Consider the following 17,913-nt stretch of genomic DNA (forward strand, 5'->3'; position numbering starts at 1 on the left):
GGAGGAAGGGGCAGGAATCGAGGGCCCTGGGACCCCAGCTGTGGGGTTGGTGAGGCCCTTTCTGTGTGTGGCATCCACATTCTGCAAGTGGGAATGGGCTGCGTTGTTCCCAAAGCTGCAGCGGCCCCTCTGTTTCTCAGCCTTCCCCTGGGCACTCTGCCTCCTGACCTGCAAAACCTCTGTCCACTTCTTCCCATGAGGCACAAGTTTGGAGGCCTTTCCCTGTGTTCCTGCTGCTTGGAATAGTCCCCAGTGCTAGACTCATTTTCCTCACTTCTTCTCACTCTCTCCTGGTTCCCTGGGTCTCACCCTATAGCCATGGGGGGCAGAACAGCCATTGAACTAGGGGTCCAGAGACCAGGGCTCAAGGCCAGGCTCTGCTTCCCACTAGTTTTGTGATCATGGGCAAGGTGAATATCTATGTGAAGCCTGAGTTTCCTGTGAACCATGGGTATAAAACAAGACAACAACCTATACAAAAGTGCCCAACACTTTGTTTCAAAGTGTGTTCTGCACAATGTTGTATTGCTTTGGAAAAGCAAAAACGTTAGTGGAGGACACTTTCTAACAACTTCTTAAATAAGCTTATTAAGGTGTAATTTACATGCCATAAAATTTACCCCTTTTAGGTGTACAGTTCATTGGTTTCAAGTAAATTTACCAAGAGTGAAGCCATCACCACAATACAGGTTTAGGACATTTCCATCCAACATCTCTCATGCCCATTCATAGTTAATCTGCATTCCCAATCCAAGCAACCCCCCAATCTCCTTTCTGTCTCTGTGGATTTGCCTAGACATTGCATGTAAGTGTAATCATACAATTTGTGGTCTTTTGTGATGGGCTTCTTTCATGCAGCATAACATTTTCAAGGTTCATCCATGTTAGAGCATGAACCAGTACTTTATTCCTTTTTGTAGCTAAATAAAACTTTATTGTATAGTTATGCCACATTTTGTTTATCCACTCATCAGTTGATAGACATTTGGGTTGTTTTTAGTTTTCAGCTGTTGTGAATAATGCTGCTATGAAGGTCCATGTACAAGTCTGTGTGGACCTCTCTAATTTCTCTTGGGTATAAACCTAGGAGCGGAATTGCTGGGTTTTGTGTTCAACATTTTTAAGAAAGTGCCAAAATGTTATCAAAAGAAGCTGAGTTATTTTACATTCCCACCAGCAATATGTGAAGTTTGCATTTCCCCACATCTTCACCAATGTTTGTTATTGTCTGTCTTTTTTATTACAGCTATCCTTATGGGTATGAAGTGGTATCTCATTGTGGTGTTAATTTGCATTTCAGTGGGGAATATTTCTAAATAAATTTGGGAAACACTGGGTTAGACAAACCTGTACAGGTTCCTTCCCCCACCTCCAGGACTTCTCAGAGGCTTTAATATTCTAATAAGTATTGAGAATCTCTAAGGATGTCTAGAGTGTGCAGTATTTTCTTAAACGAGGTCCCATCATGGCCTGGGAACTCAGGGCGTCTTGAAGGATAAGTGTTCTTTGGGAGGCATTAGCCTAGGAAGGGGTGAGCAAACTACTGGTTAAATCCCACCTTGTAATAAGGTTTTATTGGACAAAGGCCATGCCCGTTCATTTACAAATTGCCTTCAGTTGCTATCACACTGCTGCAATAGAGTTGAATGGTTGGGACAAGACTGTACACCTTGTAAAACCTTAAGTATTTACTATCTGGCCCTTCACAGAAAAAGTTTGCTGAACTCTGGGCTAGGAGTGCCTGGTGCACAGGGAGGTGCTTATGTTTAGATGGAGGGAGGGATTGGATATAGTGGTTCGAGTAGTAGCATCTTGTGAGGCCTTGTCTTATTTGAGCTGGTGCTTGAAGGACGGGTAGAATTTTGATGCTTGGGAGAATCGGGATAGACATTCCTGGTAGCGGGACTAGCAGGGATGAATGCTGAAAATTGAGGGAGTGCAGGGTGTTTGGGGACCTATGGGGACTTGTGTATGGCTGAGGAGGAGGATTTCTGCAGGGATAGAAGAAATTGGAGTGGTAGCTCCAGATCCCTCAGGCCAACCTAGGTCCCTGCTCATGGTTCCTGGCTCCCCAGGGGCCCAAACTCCACTCACTCATAATTACACAACCTGGTCTGTCTTCCCCAAGACAGGGTGGTGGTTCCGCGCTCTGCCTCTGAAGTTGAACAAAGTGGCTTCAGGTTCTGCCTCTGCCTTCCTGGGCATGTCACCTCCCTGAGTCATAGTGTCCCCAGCTGTAGAATGGGAATAATAGTCTCCTGACCTCAGAAGATGCTGGAAAGTCTAGGTGAGAGTCTACAGGTGGCACGCCTGGCCCTAATGAGCTTGTGGGAAGTGCAATCTGTCAGTGTGCTTGTTGTTATCTTTATACACCTAGATAGTGAGCTCCCTGAGGGCAGACGGCCTGCTGATTCCTCACCACAGCTCTAGGCCTGAGCACACACAGCACTTAGTTAGCACCCAGTAAATATCCAGTGAATGAATGCAGAGGCCTGACATGCATGCCTGGGAGGGTGCTCGCTCCCAGTCCCCAGCTTGGTTTAGGGGCCTCTGCTGTGGCCTCGTAGGAGTCCCCCCATGTAAAGGGAGAGTTGGGAGGAATGCACTGCTTTCTTCCCAGGAAAGTGAGAGCAGAGTCCCTGGAGGTGCAGGGAAGGCACATTTGTTTTGGTGATGGGCCTTTTTTTGTGTTTGTTGCTTTGGGAGACCAGCAAGGCTATTTATAGCTCAGCCCCTCAGCGCCAGCTTTTTGGGCGGTCTCTACGTCCCTGGCAGCTCTCTCTTCAGTGGCAGGTTAAAGAAAGGTGATCTGTTTGCCGGCTTCGTGCAGGACATAAAGATGAGGCTCCCCAGGCTGGACTGGGAGCTGTTCCCACATGGCCTCCCCCAGGCTCTGGGCTGGAGGGACAGGCCCGCGTGTTCTCTTCCAGCCCTGCTCTCTGTGGTCAGACCCGTCCTCACCCTGGGAGCTGGAAGCTTCAGGTGTGAGGCTGTCTCCTCTCCAGACTCAGCCCCTCTGTGCATGTGAGACACCAGGAGACAGAAATGAGTGTGATGCCTGAGGCACAGATTCAAAATTCTAGTGGCTTCCCCTAGACTGGCAGGGTCGGGGGTGGGGGGGGTGGCTAAGCAGGAGGCACCCTCCCTCTGAGTCACTTTCTGAAGAACTGGTTCTTTAGATGAAAATCAGAAGAACCTGGTTTTAATCCCAGTTTGGGCAAGTTGCTTCACTCCCCCGGGCCTCCGTTTCCCCACCCATAAAATGGGTGTAGTAATGCCCTGGCAATAGCTATGTTGCTGGGAGAGCTGAATGAAGCAGGAGGGGAAGTGCTCAGGTGGTACCTGCTACAGTCCCCTCCACAGCCACCTCCTCTCCATTCCGGTCTTTCCTCCAAGTCTCTTAATAAGGAAGGGTATGGTTTGCTTTTAAGCTCACCTCTTGATTTCCCCAACCCCTACCCTCCCTGTCACGTGGAAAGGACGTCTCCATACCTGGCTGGCCTAATGCCACCCCCCATGCTTCTTTCCCTGCCGCCGTCTTGGGAATCTTTAACCCCCAGCCTCCTCTCCCGTCCCCTGTTCCCTCCTGTATCTGAAACTTCTCCCTCCCTCCTGGCTCTCCCCCATGAATTATCCCAGTCATGCCAACCTGAAAAGAAAGCGAGCGTGAGACAGCTCTTAACCATGGCCCTTCAGCTGCCACCACCTCTCTCTGACCTGTCAGAAACAAACTTCCTAAGACAGCCCCTCACTTAGGGTTTCCTTTCCCATCTGCTCCCCACCCCGGTCCCAGACCCTGCAGATGTTGCTCTCCTCACTGCGTTGCACGCAGATCTTGGCAGGTGGGCTGCTTGCCCCTAGAGACTTGCTCTCTCTTCACCTTTGGGGATGCCCCTTCTCCTGTCCCCTGCCTGCTCCTTCTCTGCCTCCCTCAAGGGCTCTTCCCTGCCACTCTCTGCCCTTGAGACGTTGAGGTTTGGGGGCTCAGGTACAAGCTGCCTCTTCCCCTTCTCCTGCTCTCCTGAGGCTGAGGCTCGGGTCTGCATCTCCTCCCTGCATCTATCTTCTGAGACCCAGTGGCCTCTGGGCACTGCAGCACCTCAAGACCACCTCGTGTGAAAGAATGCTTGGCCACCACCCCCTCTGCGCTGCTGGCCACTTCACTCCTGCTCAGTTAGCGACCACCCCCAGCCCTGCAGGGGCTGCGGCAGGAGCCTGGTGCCAGCCTAGCCTGCCCCCCTCCTCGTCCCTGCCACCCCAGGCAGTCACCGTGTGCCTCTGCTGCTTTCAAACCGTCCATTCCTCTCCAGGACCCTCCCCTACCTTGGTCCCTAGTCTCCTCACTTATTGTCCAACTGAGGCAAAATTCTCTGTACCCGCACCCCACCCCATCCCACCCTTACCACCCTCATTCTCCCCACTGCAGCCAAAGAGAGTTTCCTCACACAGACATCTGGTGGGGTCTCGCCCCTGTTTACGACTCTTCTAGGCATCTGTCACCTTCAGGACACAGCCCCTGCTCACCACTCCACCCCAGCCTCACCCCACATCCCTCCTTGGCTCCCACTGTGCTGACCTGATTCACTGTGCCCTTCCCTGGCCTTGCCGAGCATTCTCACCAGCCTCTCAGCTATTGCCCTTGGTGGCCTTTCTGTCCCAAATACTCTTTCTCTTTTTTGCTAACTTTCCTCCTACCCTCCAGGACCCCCAACGTTCTCATACTGGCCCTGATCCACAGCGAGTGTCCCCTGCTTTGCCTAGGAGCTTCCCTAGCCATAGCCTTCCTCTGTCACCACCTTCCCCACACTCTGCTCTGTCTGTGTTCCTGTTTGCCTTCCCCATTAGACCATGAGCTCTTTAAGAACCCCCAGGCACAGCAAGTATCTGCCACACCGATGACACTTCAACAAGTACTACTTGAATAAATTATAAACGCGTGAAGGTCGTGTGCCATATACTCCTTTTACCTGGTACACAAAGACATGTAAGATGGCTTTGGGGTGTGCGTTCACTGTAGGTTTAATTTGTAAAGAAGGAAGGAAAGTGGGTGGGCCATTTCAGGGTTATGGAGGAATCTAGGCGCTCAGATCAAGGCTGAAAGTTTGGGCTCTGGATCTCTGGGCTCAAATCCAAGCTCTGTTGTTTGCTCGTGGTGTGACTTTGAGCAAGTTACTTAACCTCTCTGTGCCTCAGTTTTCCCATCTTTGAAATGGTGATAATGTTTGTACCTACCTGAAGGATGGTGGGGAGGGTTAGATGCATTCACACTTGAAAAGCCATTGAAGGTAGATATCATTATTCCCATTTTACAGATGAGGAAGCTGAGACTCAGAGAGGTGACGTCGCTTGCCCGAGGTGGAGCAGCTGGGATTTGAGCCCAGCCCGTCTCTGTATATGCCAAGGGCTGGAGAAGCATGAGCACTATACCTCCAAGCTCTGAGAGTTCAGCCTCTGGGTGGAAATTCCAGAAATATTCTTCTATGGCCTGAAAATGGTGCTTCGCGATGAGCCTGCTTTAGTGCCTGGCACATAGTAGGTGCACAGTAAATATTATTTGTGTAAATGGATCCCTCTGAAGAGCCCTTCTAGTCTTCAGCATTCCTGCTCCCTGAATGGTGTTGGGAGGTCCGTTCCTGGGTCCTTCCTGGCCAGGCTATTGGCAGCAAACTCTTCCTTATTCAGACCTTTCTTCTGTCCTCGCGCTTCATGGGGGAGGGTCATTAAGAAGGCTTTTTCCCAGGAAGAGCTGTGCCTTCTCCGAGTCTCCGGAGTTGAGTGCCCCAGCCCCCATGCTCTCAAAGGCTGCCCTTGTGGGTTTCAAAACAACCGCACAGCCCTGCGGGCTGAGAACCTGGCCCCAGAGCCCCCTTTTCTTTAGAAACCGAAGGTCCATTCCTAGTTAAAGTCAGCATTGGTAAAACCTAAAGAAAATAGTTTGAGGATGTTTTCAAATAGTGTCTGGTGGGACAAAAGAGCAATTCATCCTCTGTAGCTTTTAGTAATCTGCTTCCCATTCTGGGAATTAGATTGTTCAATTAAGCGACAGGGCACCGGAGCAGGCTGCATGACTCAAAAGTTTGCAGCCTCCAAAATGTAGAAGAGAGGGGAGCTGAGCCAGCTCGCTCCTGGCAGGTCTGCCCACTCTTTCTCCCTCTGTCCCCATGCAGTTTCCAGTTTTCAGATCCTGGTTCAGAAAACAGCTATATCAACAAGAAGGCACGTGTGTGCTTGGGCGTGCATGCACCCTGCTCACTAGGGACCCTGTGTAAGTGCTTCTCTAGTAACAAGTTCAGAGTTTGGAGTAGACGGTGCAGAGTTCGCCTAGGCTGTTCATATCTGCAGTGACACAGTTTCTTTCCTGCTCTGGGTTGTCCCTTCTTGTTCACCAGCTGACGGACGTTAGGCACACTTTGGGTGGCTATTTGTACAGTGGTAGGTCTGTGTCAGCTACAAGGCTCTTCCTCTGGTGACAAGAGAGTTGGTGGGCACCCTGAAATTCCCTGCAGAATTTTAGGAGTGAGAGTATTTTTCTGGGGAGAAAGTCAGTCCCTTCGGTAAATTCTCAAAGGACCCACGATGCCCTCCCAAATCCCCTCTTTTCAGCATTTGTAGGTCATTCCTTCATTACCAGGAAGCTCTGACTTTACTGGGCGTAAGACATCCATGGGGAAATACGACAAAATGCAGCTTCTTGGGGACCACTCTGCAAAGATTGGGATTCAGTGGGTCTAGGGAGGGGTGCAGAAATGTTTGTATTTCTGGCAGGCACCCCGAAGAGCATGCTCTAGGATGTGCTACTCTGTTATAATAATAGATTCTCTTAACCGTCTCATTTAATAAAGCCTGTAGTTTTACACTGAATTAAGGAGATTGCTAAGACAAAAGAAGAAAATAAAGGTTATCATAACTGAGCAGCTTCCTTCTTTCTTTCTCGAATAACTGGAACATCTTTGCTTGTCCAGCTTATCCTAGCAGAGGGTGAGGGCCAGACCATGCTCAGCTTTATATCCTCAGGGTCTAATATAGTGCCTGTCTTATAGTTGGTGCTCAATAAATGTGTAAAGTGGATGTTTCTACTTCTCCTGGCTATGGGTCTGAGAGCTGGTTTCCTTTCAGGTAAATGCACGGCCACACACAGTCTGAGTTGTTTGGGGGCCTGCCTGATTTCTCCAGTGTGGGTTGGGGCTGGAGGGAGCCTGAAGACCAGTGCTAATTGGTGTCACTGAGTAATTAATGCAAAATCAGGCTCTGAGCGGATTCCCAGGGAGACAGACACTGAGGGTGGCTTTCCTGCTTGGTGGGATGGGAGCTCCTTTCTCAAAGGATGTTCCCAGAGCACTGAGGCAACTGGCATGGTCTGGCAGGGGGTGGATTGGCAGCTAGAATGGGGTTTGTGGAGAACGTTTAGAGGGGTTTTGTGTTGGTGCCTTGGTTCTGCACAATATGGAGCGTGGCTAGTTTGACTTTAAAGAAACACAAACCACAGGCGTGGACTCTGGGAGCCAGGCCTGCGTTGACGCTGAAGAATTAATGGGTTCTGAGAGGAGGCCATGGCTGGTGGCACTAGCTCAGCATTCCCCATGTCCTCTCTCTCCTGTGTCCTGGGCCCTCTGGGATGCCCCTACCCCTTGGCATGATATTCAAGGCTCCCTGGGGTACCTCCTCTGTTTACCTTCCCACTGTCCCCTTCTTATCCTGTGCTTCAGGTTGCTGTCCCCCAAGTATGCCGTGCTTTGTCTTCTGGGCTTTGCCCATGCTGTTCCCTCAACCTAAAACTATCTTCAGTCCCTTCCTCTGCTGGGTAAATTCCACTCATCCTTCAAAGTTTGGCTCACCTGTCACTTCTTCCAGAAACCTTTCCCTGACCCCCTGTAGCAGTCAGGGTAGGCTGAATTTTGCTACAGTAACAAATACCCACAAAGATCTCGATAGCTTGATGCAACAAAGCTTATTTCTTGCTCACACTACATCTCTGATGTGGGTGCCACGAGGGCTCATAGAGTCACTCAGGAGCTCAGGCTTCTTGAGGCTGCATCTTGACACATGCCTCCATCATGACAGCAGAGGTAGGAAAGAGAAGATGAACAGCCACACCACCTGGCCCTGGAAGCTTCTGTCTGAAGTAACACATGTTCTATTGTTGGCCAAAGAATGGCCAAAGCAAGTCTTAGGGTCATCCTTGAATTCGGCAGGGCAGGGATGTATAGTCTTCCCTCAGAAAGGGACATGGAATGTTTACGGACAGTAATTTGGTCTCCAGGCAACCCTAGCTGGGTCCTCCCTCCATCCAGGCCCTTCCTGCGCTGTACTCATACCACATCTACTAACTTGCTCATCTTCCCCCACAGAGAGGGAATCTGCGAAGGCAAAGGGCTGGGTCTTGTTCCTTTTGCGGGCCCTGTTCCCAGCCCAGGGTTTGCTCAGAGAAGATGCTTTGTGAATGGTAGGGGTGGGTGAATGGGCACCTGGGCCCATTCCTGCTCATCTGCGGCACAAGCTTTGCTGAAGCTGGGGTCATGGTGGGCGTCTCCAGCCCCACTGACTCTCCATCTTTCCTTCTGCAGGCACCGGGTCTTGGCCATCTCTGATGGGATCGAGCACATTGGGAACCTCCGCTGGGAGCTGGCTTTGTGTCTTCTGGCAGCCTGGACCATCTGCTACTTCTGCATCTGGAAGGGGACCAAGTCCACAGGAAAGGTAAGAGGTAGATCTGTGAGTAGCTAACCATGGGCAGAGGAGGGCACCAGCTGTCTTTGTAAAAGCTCACAGGTGACCCAGTGAGTGCCAGGGAGATCATGCTGTAAGAGCCAGTGCACAAGGTGGGAGGTAGGAAGAGCTCTGGACTGGATGTCCACTTGCGCGTTACCTGCACCGCTTCTTTGCGGCAAAACTTCGGGCCATTTCATTTTCCTCTGAGCCTCAGTTTGCTCATCTGTGAAGTTACCTTGCCTTGTCCTGTTGAGTTGAGAGTCTAGCAAGGGAAGGGGGTAAAGTGCTTTGAAAACTGGGAAATGCTAAACTACTGCGATGATTCTTGTGTCATTAAGACGTGGCCCCAGGTAACGCTGGCTGCTTCTACAGACAGATCCTGAGATCTCTGGGATGTGTTTCTCTCTCACCTGGAGTCTGTGGCAGGAAGAGCAGCCATTTCCGTCTCGTAGCCTGGCTGTGCCACATGCTCCACGTAGTCTCCAGGGTTGCCACCTCGTCTTCATCAGGGGAAGAGGAATGAGGGAGGTGGCCGGCTCTTACTGCGTTCACTGTATGTTACACCTGGCTCTTCCATTCACAGTCTGTTGGCCAGAAACTGAGGCACAGCCTCACATAACTGCAAGGGAGGCCACTTATGTGTGGCTCATGGCCAAGTCCAGCCCACTTATGTGTTTTACTTATAAATACAAGGGAGGAGGAATTAGTTGCCAACATTTAGAAATCAGTAGATTTCATATGGAAAAAAGAAATCTGATTCTGACATCCCTTGGAAATTAAGAAGAGTTGGCTGCACAGGGCTTGCATACCCACACAGCAGCATATGGTTGAGCTGAACAGCAGCTGATTGGCTACAGTCCCCACCATGCCCTATTGCCCCCATCCTGTCACTGACTGTCAGTGCCATTAATTTCCTCATTTTTCAGTACTCATTTTTTCTCATGGAAAAGAGGAAAACAAAGCATATCTTATGCCCAGGTCACCCTGACCACATCTCTCCTTGCCTGCCTGCTTCTGGTAGGCAGTTTCTCATAAACTCTGCTCTGAGTTTTTGGCTAGGGCAAGGGCTGGAGATAAAGCCTCCAAGGAAACAGGAACATACAGCTCTGGGCCCTTTTACAGAAGATGGCCAGTCCCACAGTGGTAGGTAGGATAAAGAGGAGACTGCCAGAGCATTTGAGGTGGGCAGACCTGCAGGAGGGAAGTTAGCAAAGCATAGAAGAGCTATCAACAAGCACCATGCTATGGGCTGTAGGGAGCTGAGGGTGTACTAGAAGACAGCCACAAAGGTGCCTGGGTGACCTCAGGAAGTAGAACAGAGACTCTCATGTCCCTTCAGCCAAGGTGATGTTGCCGATCTTTGTTTTCTCTCTAGTTTTTACCATAAACACAATAGGATTTTTCTCTTTTTCCAAACATAAAATTGTTGCATTATTAATATATAAGTACTTCATCAGATCACATACACGCTGCTCCCTACCCCTCCTGTTGCCTCTTCTAGCTGAAGAAAAGAGGAATGACTGGAGCAGTTATGAACCAGGATGCAAACCCTAGGTCTGTCACTCACTAGCTGTGACCTTGGGCACAGCACTTAACTTCTCTGAGCCTCAGTTTTTTCTTTGTAAAATAGAATTGATGATTGGGCTTGCTGCATGGGGTGGCTGTGATGATGAACTGTGAGGGTGCACGTTCAGTGTCTAACAGAGGGTGTAACAGTAAATGCCAAATAAATGGTGATTTTTAACAATCATGTTTTAAAAATAAGATGTATTCATTCAAGAGGGAGCTTCTGAGTATCTGCTATATACCTGGCTTTATTCAGTGGATATCCACCGATGAATAAAACACAGCCTCTGCCTTACCAGAAAATATTTGGGAGTGCTTTGTGAACCATGAAGAGTAGGGAGGAGGTATCATGGTTGGTGTCATTATACTACTATGATACCACTCCTTGGGAGTTGATGCAGAGGGGAGCAGGGCTTAGCTGGGTGTGGCTGGGTGTGGTTTTGGGGGGAGGGCAGTTTGGTTTGGGTGCATGGATGTGCTCCCATATGGTCTGGAGCTCTTGGGCCCAGGACATGGGCCACAGCAAAATTCAGTTCCACTCAGCCCTCAGGAGGAAGCTCAGGCCCATGGCAGGACCGTTTGCCATTGGCTGGGCAATTGAGCCTGAGCGTTAGAGAATCCTAATGCAGGAACTGGTTTCAAGGCAGGCAGGCAGGCTATGATCCTGGAGGTTCCAGAAGAGGCTCATGGGGAAGGCAAGGCAGGTGCAAACATTGATCCACTGCCTTTCACTCACTTGGCACTTCGCTAGGGGTTTTCAACTACATTAGTGCCTCAGATCTCCATCGTCTGGGGAGTTGTTGCCTTTATTTTATAGGCAGAGAACCTGATGCTAACAGAGGTTCAGCAGCCTAGCCGTAGTTACATAGCAATTCTGTTCCTTGTCTCTCCTGGGACTCTTGATTAAAATTGAGAACATTGTGGTGTTTCGAGTGCTGCCCTTTCCCCAATTCTCCCCAAGCCTTCTTTGCTCTTCTCTCGTAGAAGTGGTAATGACAGCAGTGGTAATAATTGTCAGTGGTAATAGTTAATATTTACTAAGTGCTTTCTTTGTGCTTCATGTACTATTCTGTTCAGGCTTTGGAATAACACCGTGAGACAGGGGCTGTCATTGTCCCTATTTTACAGACGAGGAAACTAAGGCTTGGAGGGGTAAATTAACTTGCTCAAGGACCCTCCCGTAGGAAGTGAAGACTGGGACTATATCCAAGCATTGGTGACCGCACAGCCTGTGCTCTGGATAGGTGTACTGTTGTGCCTGTCATCTGCAACATGGGGATGAGGATGGTTTTCTTACAGGCTGGTTATGAGGAGGTAGTTAATGAGATAGCTTAGCACATAGTAGGTGCTCAGTGATTATTGGTTGCAGCTCTATCCAAATGGTGCTTTTAAGGGAAATGCTCAAGTCAGATGAGCCAATTAAGTGTTTTCCTGAAGACTGGGTCTGAGAGCCTCTTCTGTGTATCCCACGTCCAAGGCAAGCATTAACATCCAGGATGAGATGTGGCTTGCTGGAGCTGTGAGAATCCTTATAAACCATCTGCTCCACTGCTACCCTTATATTACGGATGAGGAAACTGAGGCTCGGAGAGGGGAAGAGACTTGTTCAAGGTTACACAGCAAGTAAGTGTCAGGCCAGGAATGAGAGCCTGGTGCCCCCGTTCCCCAACTCTTTATAAATGACAAGGTTCTATGGGTCACATCTGACAGGTTAGGGTGACCAGGATTCCCTGGATCATCAGGTGGACTCTTCAGGGGAGGACCTGGCACTTTTGTGCCTATTTATTTCTCCCTTCGCCTTGGAGATAAGTCCAGAGTCCAAAGGCTTTTTGAGCTCTGTACCCAAACAGCAAAAAAGAAAACACCAGGTCGTCTGAGATTTGCTGAGTAGGCAGAAGTCACCCCTGCCCTCTGCCTAGGGGACCCCAGCCAAAGTCACTTTTGTGAGGCTGTTCAAGGAAGAAGCAGCCTGCCTCTCCCTTTTGTCCAGGCTGCGACTGATTCGGCGTTTCCTCTTCGTCTCCTCCATGAAATTCCAGCTGCTTCCCGTCCGCAGATCTCCGCAGAAGTGTCAGTTTATACTAAGTGTTCACTAATGTGAGAAAAGTTCCCAGCCCCTCCTATCTCCAGTCTAAAAACTATATTCCTGGGGCTGGCCCATGGCTCACTCAGGAGAGTGTGGTGCTGATAATACCAAGCCAAGGGTTAAGATCCCCTTATTGGTCACCTTTTAAAAAAAACAAAAAAAACCCCCTATATTCTGAACATTAACTCAATCCAACGAGTACTTCCCCTTGCAGGGAGGCAGACATTGCAGGCCTGGCATTTCAGCAGGTGGGTGTCTAAGAGGGGATTTAGGATCAGGTCACTAATAAGTAGATCCCAGATCAGGCTGTGACAGCACCACAGGTGAAGTCCCAGCAGCACTTCCCCCTGCCCCACCCCAAACAGTGGGCCTCTTGACAGCATGTGGGCCCCAGAGGCTGTGCTGGCATTAGCGTCTCCCCTCAGGGACAACCTTCACAAGAGTCCTTCATGCCATCCCCTCCTGGGCCCCTCCTCAAGGGCCTCACAATCTTCTGAAATCACGTAGACCAGCATTGGGGATCTCCCAAGGGTCAAGTGAGCAATCTCTACTCTCAGAACCTAATCCAAGCTGGAGACATGCTAAGTCTCAGCGTAAGTATGTAGCAAGGCACCTGCCACCTAACTGTTGCTTAATAATAAACATTTGTGGAATGAATGAATCCCACTTGTGCCTCAACCTCCCTGGGAGGTGCAGGGGATACAATGGAGAGCGCGGTGGACAGTGTTGTCCCCACAGAGCATGCAACCTGTGGGGTGACACACAGATAAGTGGTTGTAATTTAGAACATTAGTGCTAGCAATTAAGCAATATAACAGTTGAGTGAATCAGATCCTAAGAACTCGGAGATTCTCATGGGTGAGAATTGGGTATGGAATATTAGAATACAGCATGTCAGAGCTGGGAGGCATCTTGTTTTTAAAGTCCAAGCCCTGTTTTACAAATAGGAAAGTAAAAGCCCAGAGAGGTTTGAGAGGTTTGCAAGGTTTGCCTAAGGTCACTTCACTTGGAAGGTGCAGAGCCAGGATTCAAACCCAGTCTGCATGCCTTCCTCAAGTCTGGTCTCCATCTGTTCTGTACCTCCAGCTTGGAGTTCATGTGCAGATTCAGTACCAACACATTGATCCTAGTTCTGAGCGCACGGTAGCACTCGTTACCAGTTTATTTATATTCCTGCCCCAGTCAGATAGCTGCAGTTTTAATTCTACATAGTTATTCTTCCTCTCTCTAGACACTACTAGAAATCCCAGAAATCTCCTATGAGCTAACAAACAAAAAAACCCCCCCAGCTTTCTCAATTGTATATTAAGTCCTGAGAAAACATAGGCTTCTGAAGTGCTTGCTTTCTTTAGGAGGAAAACATCCAGATATTTGTAACTTGACATCTTCCAGATGCTAATCAGTTTAACTCTGGATAATTGGAATGTGGATAATTGAAATCAAGTGACCAGAATGTAGAGACATCTTTGTGGTTTTCCTGTGTTCTTGTTTTATTCATCAAATTCATCTTGTCTGCCACCAGCTCCTCCTCCTGGTCTCAAAGGTCTGAAACCACTTAAGTCATTCTGGATGACTCCCCTCATCTCCCATTTAATTATTGACCAAATCTATTTTTGTTTAAAAAAAAAAAAATCGTGTCCTCTTCTTTTTGGTGTCTACTCACTGACATATTCAACAACAGCCTTCAGTAGCTCCCCAGTACCTTCAGTGTGACAATTGCTCTCAGAATTCCCCACTTGTGTAAATACATTGCTGGCATACAGAACCATACAACTGAAATGGCTTGTAGTCTCTGAAAAAATAATTTCAAATAAATTCAAGGTGGTCCTGTTTTTATTCTGTTTTATCATACATGTAGCATGTGTAACAATGTTATGGTTTTGTGGTATTTTCCTAGGACCCCTATAAATATTTCTTGAAAGCTGAAAAATCTTTTCACTACTGTGTGCCCTCTGTATGGCTTTCCTAGGCCATAATCTAATCCAGGGATTGGCTGACTATGGCTCTAGGTCAAATACGGCCCTACTGCCTGTTTTGTAAATAAAATTTTATTGGAACACAGCCACATCCATTCACTCAGGTATTACCTATGGCTGCTTTTGTACTACTACAACAGCAGAGTTGAGTAATTGTGACAGACTGTGTGGCCCACAAAACCTAATATATTTACGATCTGGCCCTTTACAGAAAAAGTTTACAGACTGTTAGTCTAATCTGTTAAACTAATTTATGCAAATGACTTCCCATTTAACAAGAAACTAATATGTAAATTGCTGTCACCCAACGTATGAGCCATCCCAAACACTGAAAAGTGACCGTGATGGTTTTTGATGAAGAGCTTTTCTGAAGGATCCTTAAAATCTCACCCAGCCTTTAGCCCGAAATGTGATATCTCTTTTATCCAAATGCTCATGTGCTATGAGTGTTACTTGTTAATGCATTCATTCTTTCATTCACCCAGTGAATTTATTGTGCAGCCAAGCACTGTGTGCCAGGCACCAGGCTGAGGGCTCTTTTCAGTGGTGAGTGAACCAGACCGTGGGGCTTATGGGCTGGTGGGGCAGATGGAAACTAACCAAGTCCCGGCAGTGTTGTGGACGGTAGGATGGTGGCTATGAAAGCAATGCAGGAGGGCAGGGGCAGCCTCCCTGAGGACAGGAGCCTCCTGTGGTGGGAAGGAGGGGACTACGGGATGGCCTGTGTAGCAGCACGTACAAAGTTCTCAAGTGGGAGGGACCTGGTGAAGTTGGGAGGTGAAGCCACATCAGGGCTGGTGTCAATGACAGAGAGATGGTGGCATGAGATGGGCAGGGAAGTGGGTAGGAGTCAGGCTTGTAGGCTGTAGTGGAGGGTTGGGATTTTGTTCTAAGTGCAGTGGAGTGCCGCTGGAAGCTATGCAGGGGTAGCGTGGTCTGGTTTCCATCCTTAAATGCTGGCTGTGGCTGCCTAGTGCAAATGGATTGGTGGGGGCTGAAGAGGCAGTGGGGAGCCCTGGTAGCTGACGTCCAGGGAGGAGGTAGCAGCAGAATGGAGAGAGGCGGTTATCAGACACCTTTGGGGTGGCATCCTTGCTCTGCAGGGTCTGGTGCTGTATTTTGAGACCTTGCTCTCCTTTGCCTTTTGAATGGGGGTGGCTGGCCCAGCCTCGGCCCAGATGCTCTGCCCTCTGCAGACAGCTGTTCCTGCCCACCAGATAGTCAAAGTGTCCCCTCACACTGCCCCTGCCCCCTCCCCAGGTGGCTCCCATCCTTTGCTGTTCATCCTGCCCAGTTTCTTCTGTCCTTCTCTTGGTGGATGATTTATGGATTTTTTCCACCTCGTTTCCTGGTCTCTAGGAGCAGTGGTTGGGAGGAGAAGGTGCTGTAAAAACAATTCTGGTCCCTTCCCCACCTCCTCCTATTGCCACTTTAAAGGAAGCTGCAGGATTAGCTAGGATTTTAAGAAGAATCATGCCTTTTCACTGCTTTAGGGCTCTGTTTTTATTCTTTTCAAAGCTCCAGGACACCAAGGCAAGGAGAAAAAACAAAACAAAACAAACACACGCACTCACACACACATTCACACACAGACAGCTGCAAATAGCCTTGAATTGATTTTTTTCCCTCCTCTGACCAACAAGTAGAGGAATGGGAGGTAGCACGAAGACTTTTAAGCAGACAGTATCATCTGGATGGTGATAACAGTAAGGCAATACCTGAGTGATGCCTTGTCCCTTCCAGGCCCTGTTCTTTTCTCTTTTTTTTAAAAAAAATTTTTTATTGAATCAAAATTGATTATACATATTTTGGGGGTTCAACATTGAGATATGTTGATCAAATCAATATTACTAGCATATATATTGTTACAAATCATACTTATTCTTTATACCCCTTGTCCAATCTCTCCCCGTGCCCCTCTCCCTCCCCCCTCTAATTACCGTGGATTTCTTCTCTCCTTCTGAAAGAATAATAATGGTTGCTTTGTTGATTTGTTGCCTAGATCTGTCCAATGCTGAGAGGTGTGATCAGGTCCCCCAATATTATCATAGAGCAGATGCTTCTTCTGTCACTCTGAAATGGGCTTTGTGGAGAGAGACATCCTCTTCTTTTCTTTATCTCTGCTGTTGACTCTCCTTGAGTCAGTGCACTCCAGTGGCTGGTGGACCATCTGCATGGTGGTTATGGCATCTAGCCACGTTCGTGGCAGCCATGGTTATTGTGGTGGCTGTGGTGGGCCACCCACATGGAGGTGATGTTTTTGGCATGCTCCTTTGTGCTGGTGGTGTGCCTGGTTGTGGGAAGTGTCTGGTCCCTGGCTCCATGCTTCGGGTCCCCAGGTGGGCCCTGAGGTGCTGGCACGGTGTGCCCGATTGTGGGAGGGGAGGTCCAGTCCCCGGCTCTATGCCATGGGCCTCCGGGCAGGCCCCGAGGCACTGGCAGTATGCCTGGATGTGGGAATTGCGGTCCAATCCTTGGCTCCAAGCCTTGTGTTCCCCGGCAGGCCCCAAGGCGCTGATGGTGTGAGTGGTTGTGGATGGTGGTCCGGTCCCCAGCTCTAGCCTCATGTCCCCTGGTGGACCCCAAGGCACTGGTGGTGTGCCTGGGCCAGAGCTAATTTTTTGTCCTTTGCTTACTTCTAAAATGGGGGAACTTCCTGTGAGAACCAGTACTTGAGCTGTGTGGTTGAGCTAAATTGATGCTTTGCTGCTGTTTCCCTAGGGAAAGCTTTTTGTGCAGCTCAGGGTTTAATGGTTGACCTTATAGGTACTTCTGGCTCTCCAGAGACCCAGTGCACCTGGGTTGTGTAGAAACTCTGATCTGGGCCCGAGTTTTTTCATCAAACTGCAGCCCATGCAATTCTGCATTCCCGACCAGTCTCCTCTGAGTGATCCTGCCCTGATTGGGGGGTTGAATCAGCTGTCCTTTCTGTGTCCCAGTGTTCTCCTAGTGGGCTGGTCTCTCCCACTGACCGTGCTCCAAACACTTCCCATGGATCGAGTCCTGTGCCTGTCCCTTGTGTTGACTCACTGGCCTCTGGATGGCTCCCCTTTTTTAGCTCTTCTGGCTCCTCGCTCCTGCGTGGGTACATGTGAACCCAGTTCGTGGTCTTGCTGTCCTGGGGGCCACCAAGGCCCTCTTCTCTGCCGGCTCCAAGTAACTCCATCTGAAGGGCACAGCTGTGGCTTCTGCTGGCTCCTACTCCATGTGCTTAGCAGCTTGAGCTTTAAAGTGGCTGTGGCTCGAAATGCTCAGAACAGTTTTTGCTTTCTCTAATTGTGGTTTCTCCCACCTTCATGAACTCCATAGGTCTGTCCTCCTCTTCCCCTGAGCTCCAGCAGCCCCAGCTTGGCTGATGTTACATTTTTATAGTTGTAAATTTGTTGATTTGTGGGAAAGAGTGTTGCTGGGGACCATCTATTCCACCATCTTGACCGGAAGTCCCCAGGACTTAGCCCATTCAGTCCTCATGACAGCCCTACAAGGACAGTACATCCAATGATTACCCCATTGCACAGATGAGAAGACAAAGGTTCATGGAGCTTAAGCCTTGCAGTCATGAGGGGATAATGTCAG

At 49.1% G+C, this 17,913-nt stretch overlaps 1 protein-coding gene across 1 annotated transcript in view; it reads left to right on the plus strand.

The window, feature by feature from the left end:
• Positions 1-17,913, plus strand: part of SLC6A11 (solute carrier family 6 member 11) — a 115,231-nt gene that overhangs the window by 18,905 nt on the left and 78,413 nt on the right. The window contains exon 5 of the mRNA XM_063114267.1: positions 8,565-8,697. Within this exon, the coding sequence (XP_062970337.1) occupies positions 8,565-8,697 (133 nt within the window). The remainder of the gene's footprint in view (positions 1-8,564; positions 8,698-17,913) is intronic.

Source organism: Cynocephalus volans, chromosome 11, assembly GCF_027409185.1.
Source record: "Cynocephalus volans isolate mCynVol1 chromosome 11, mCynVol1.pri, whole genome shotgun sequence".
NCBI classification, from domain to species: domain Eukaryota; kingdom Metazoa; phylum Chordata; class Mammalia; order Dermoptera; family Cynocephalidae; genus Cynocephalus; species Cynocephalus volans.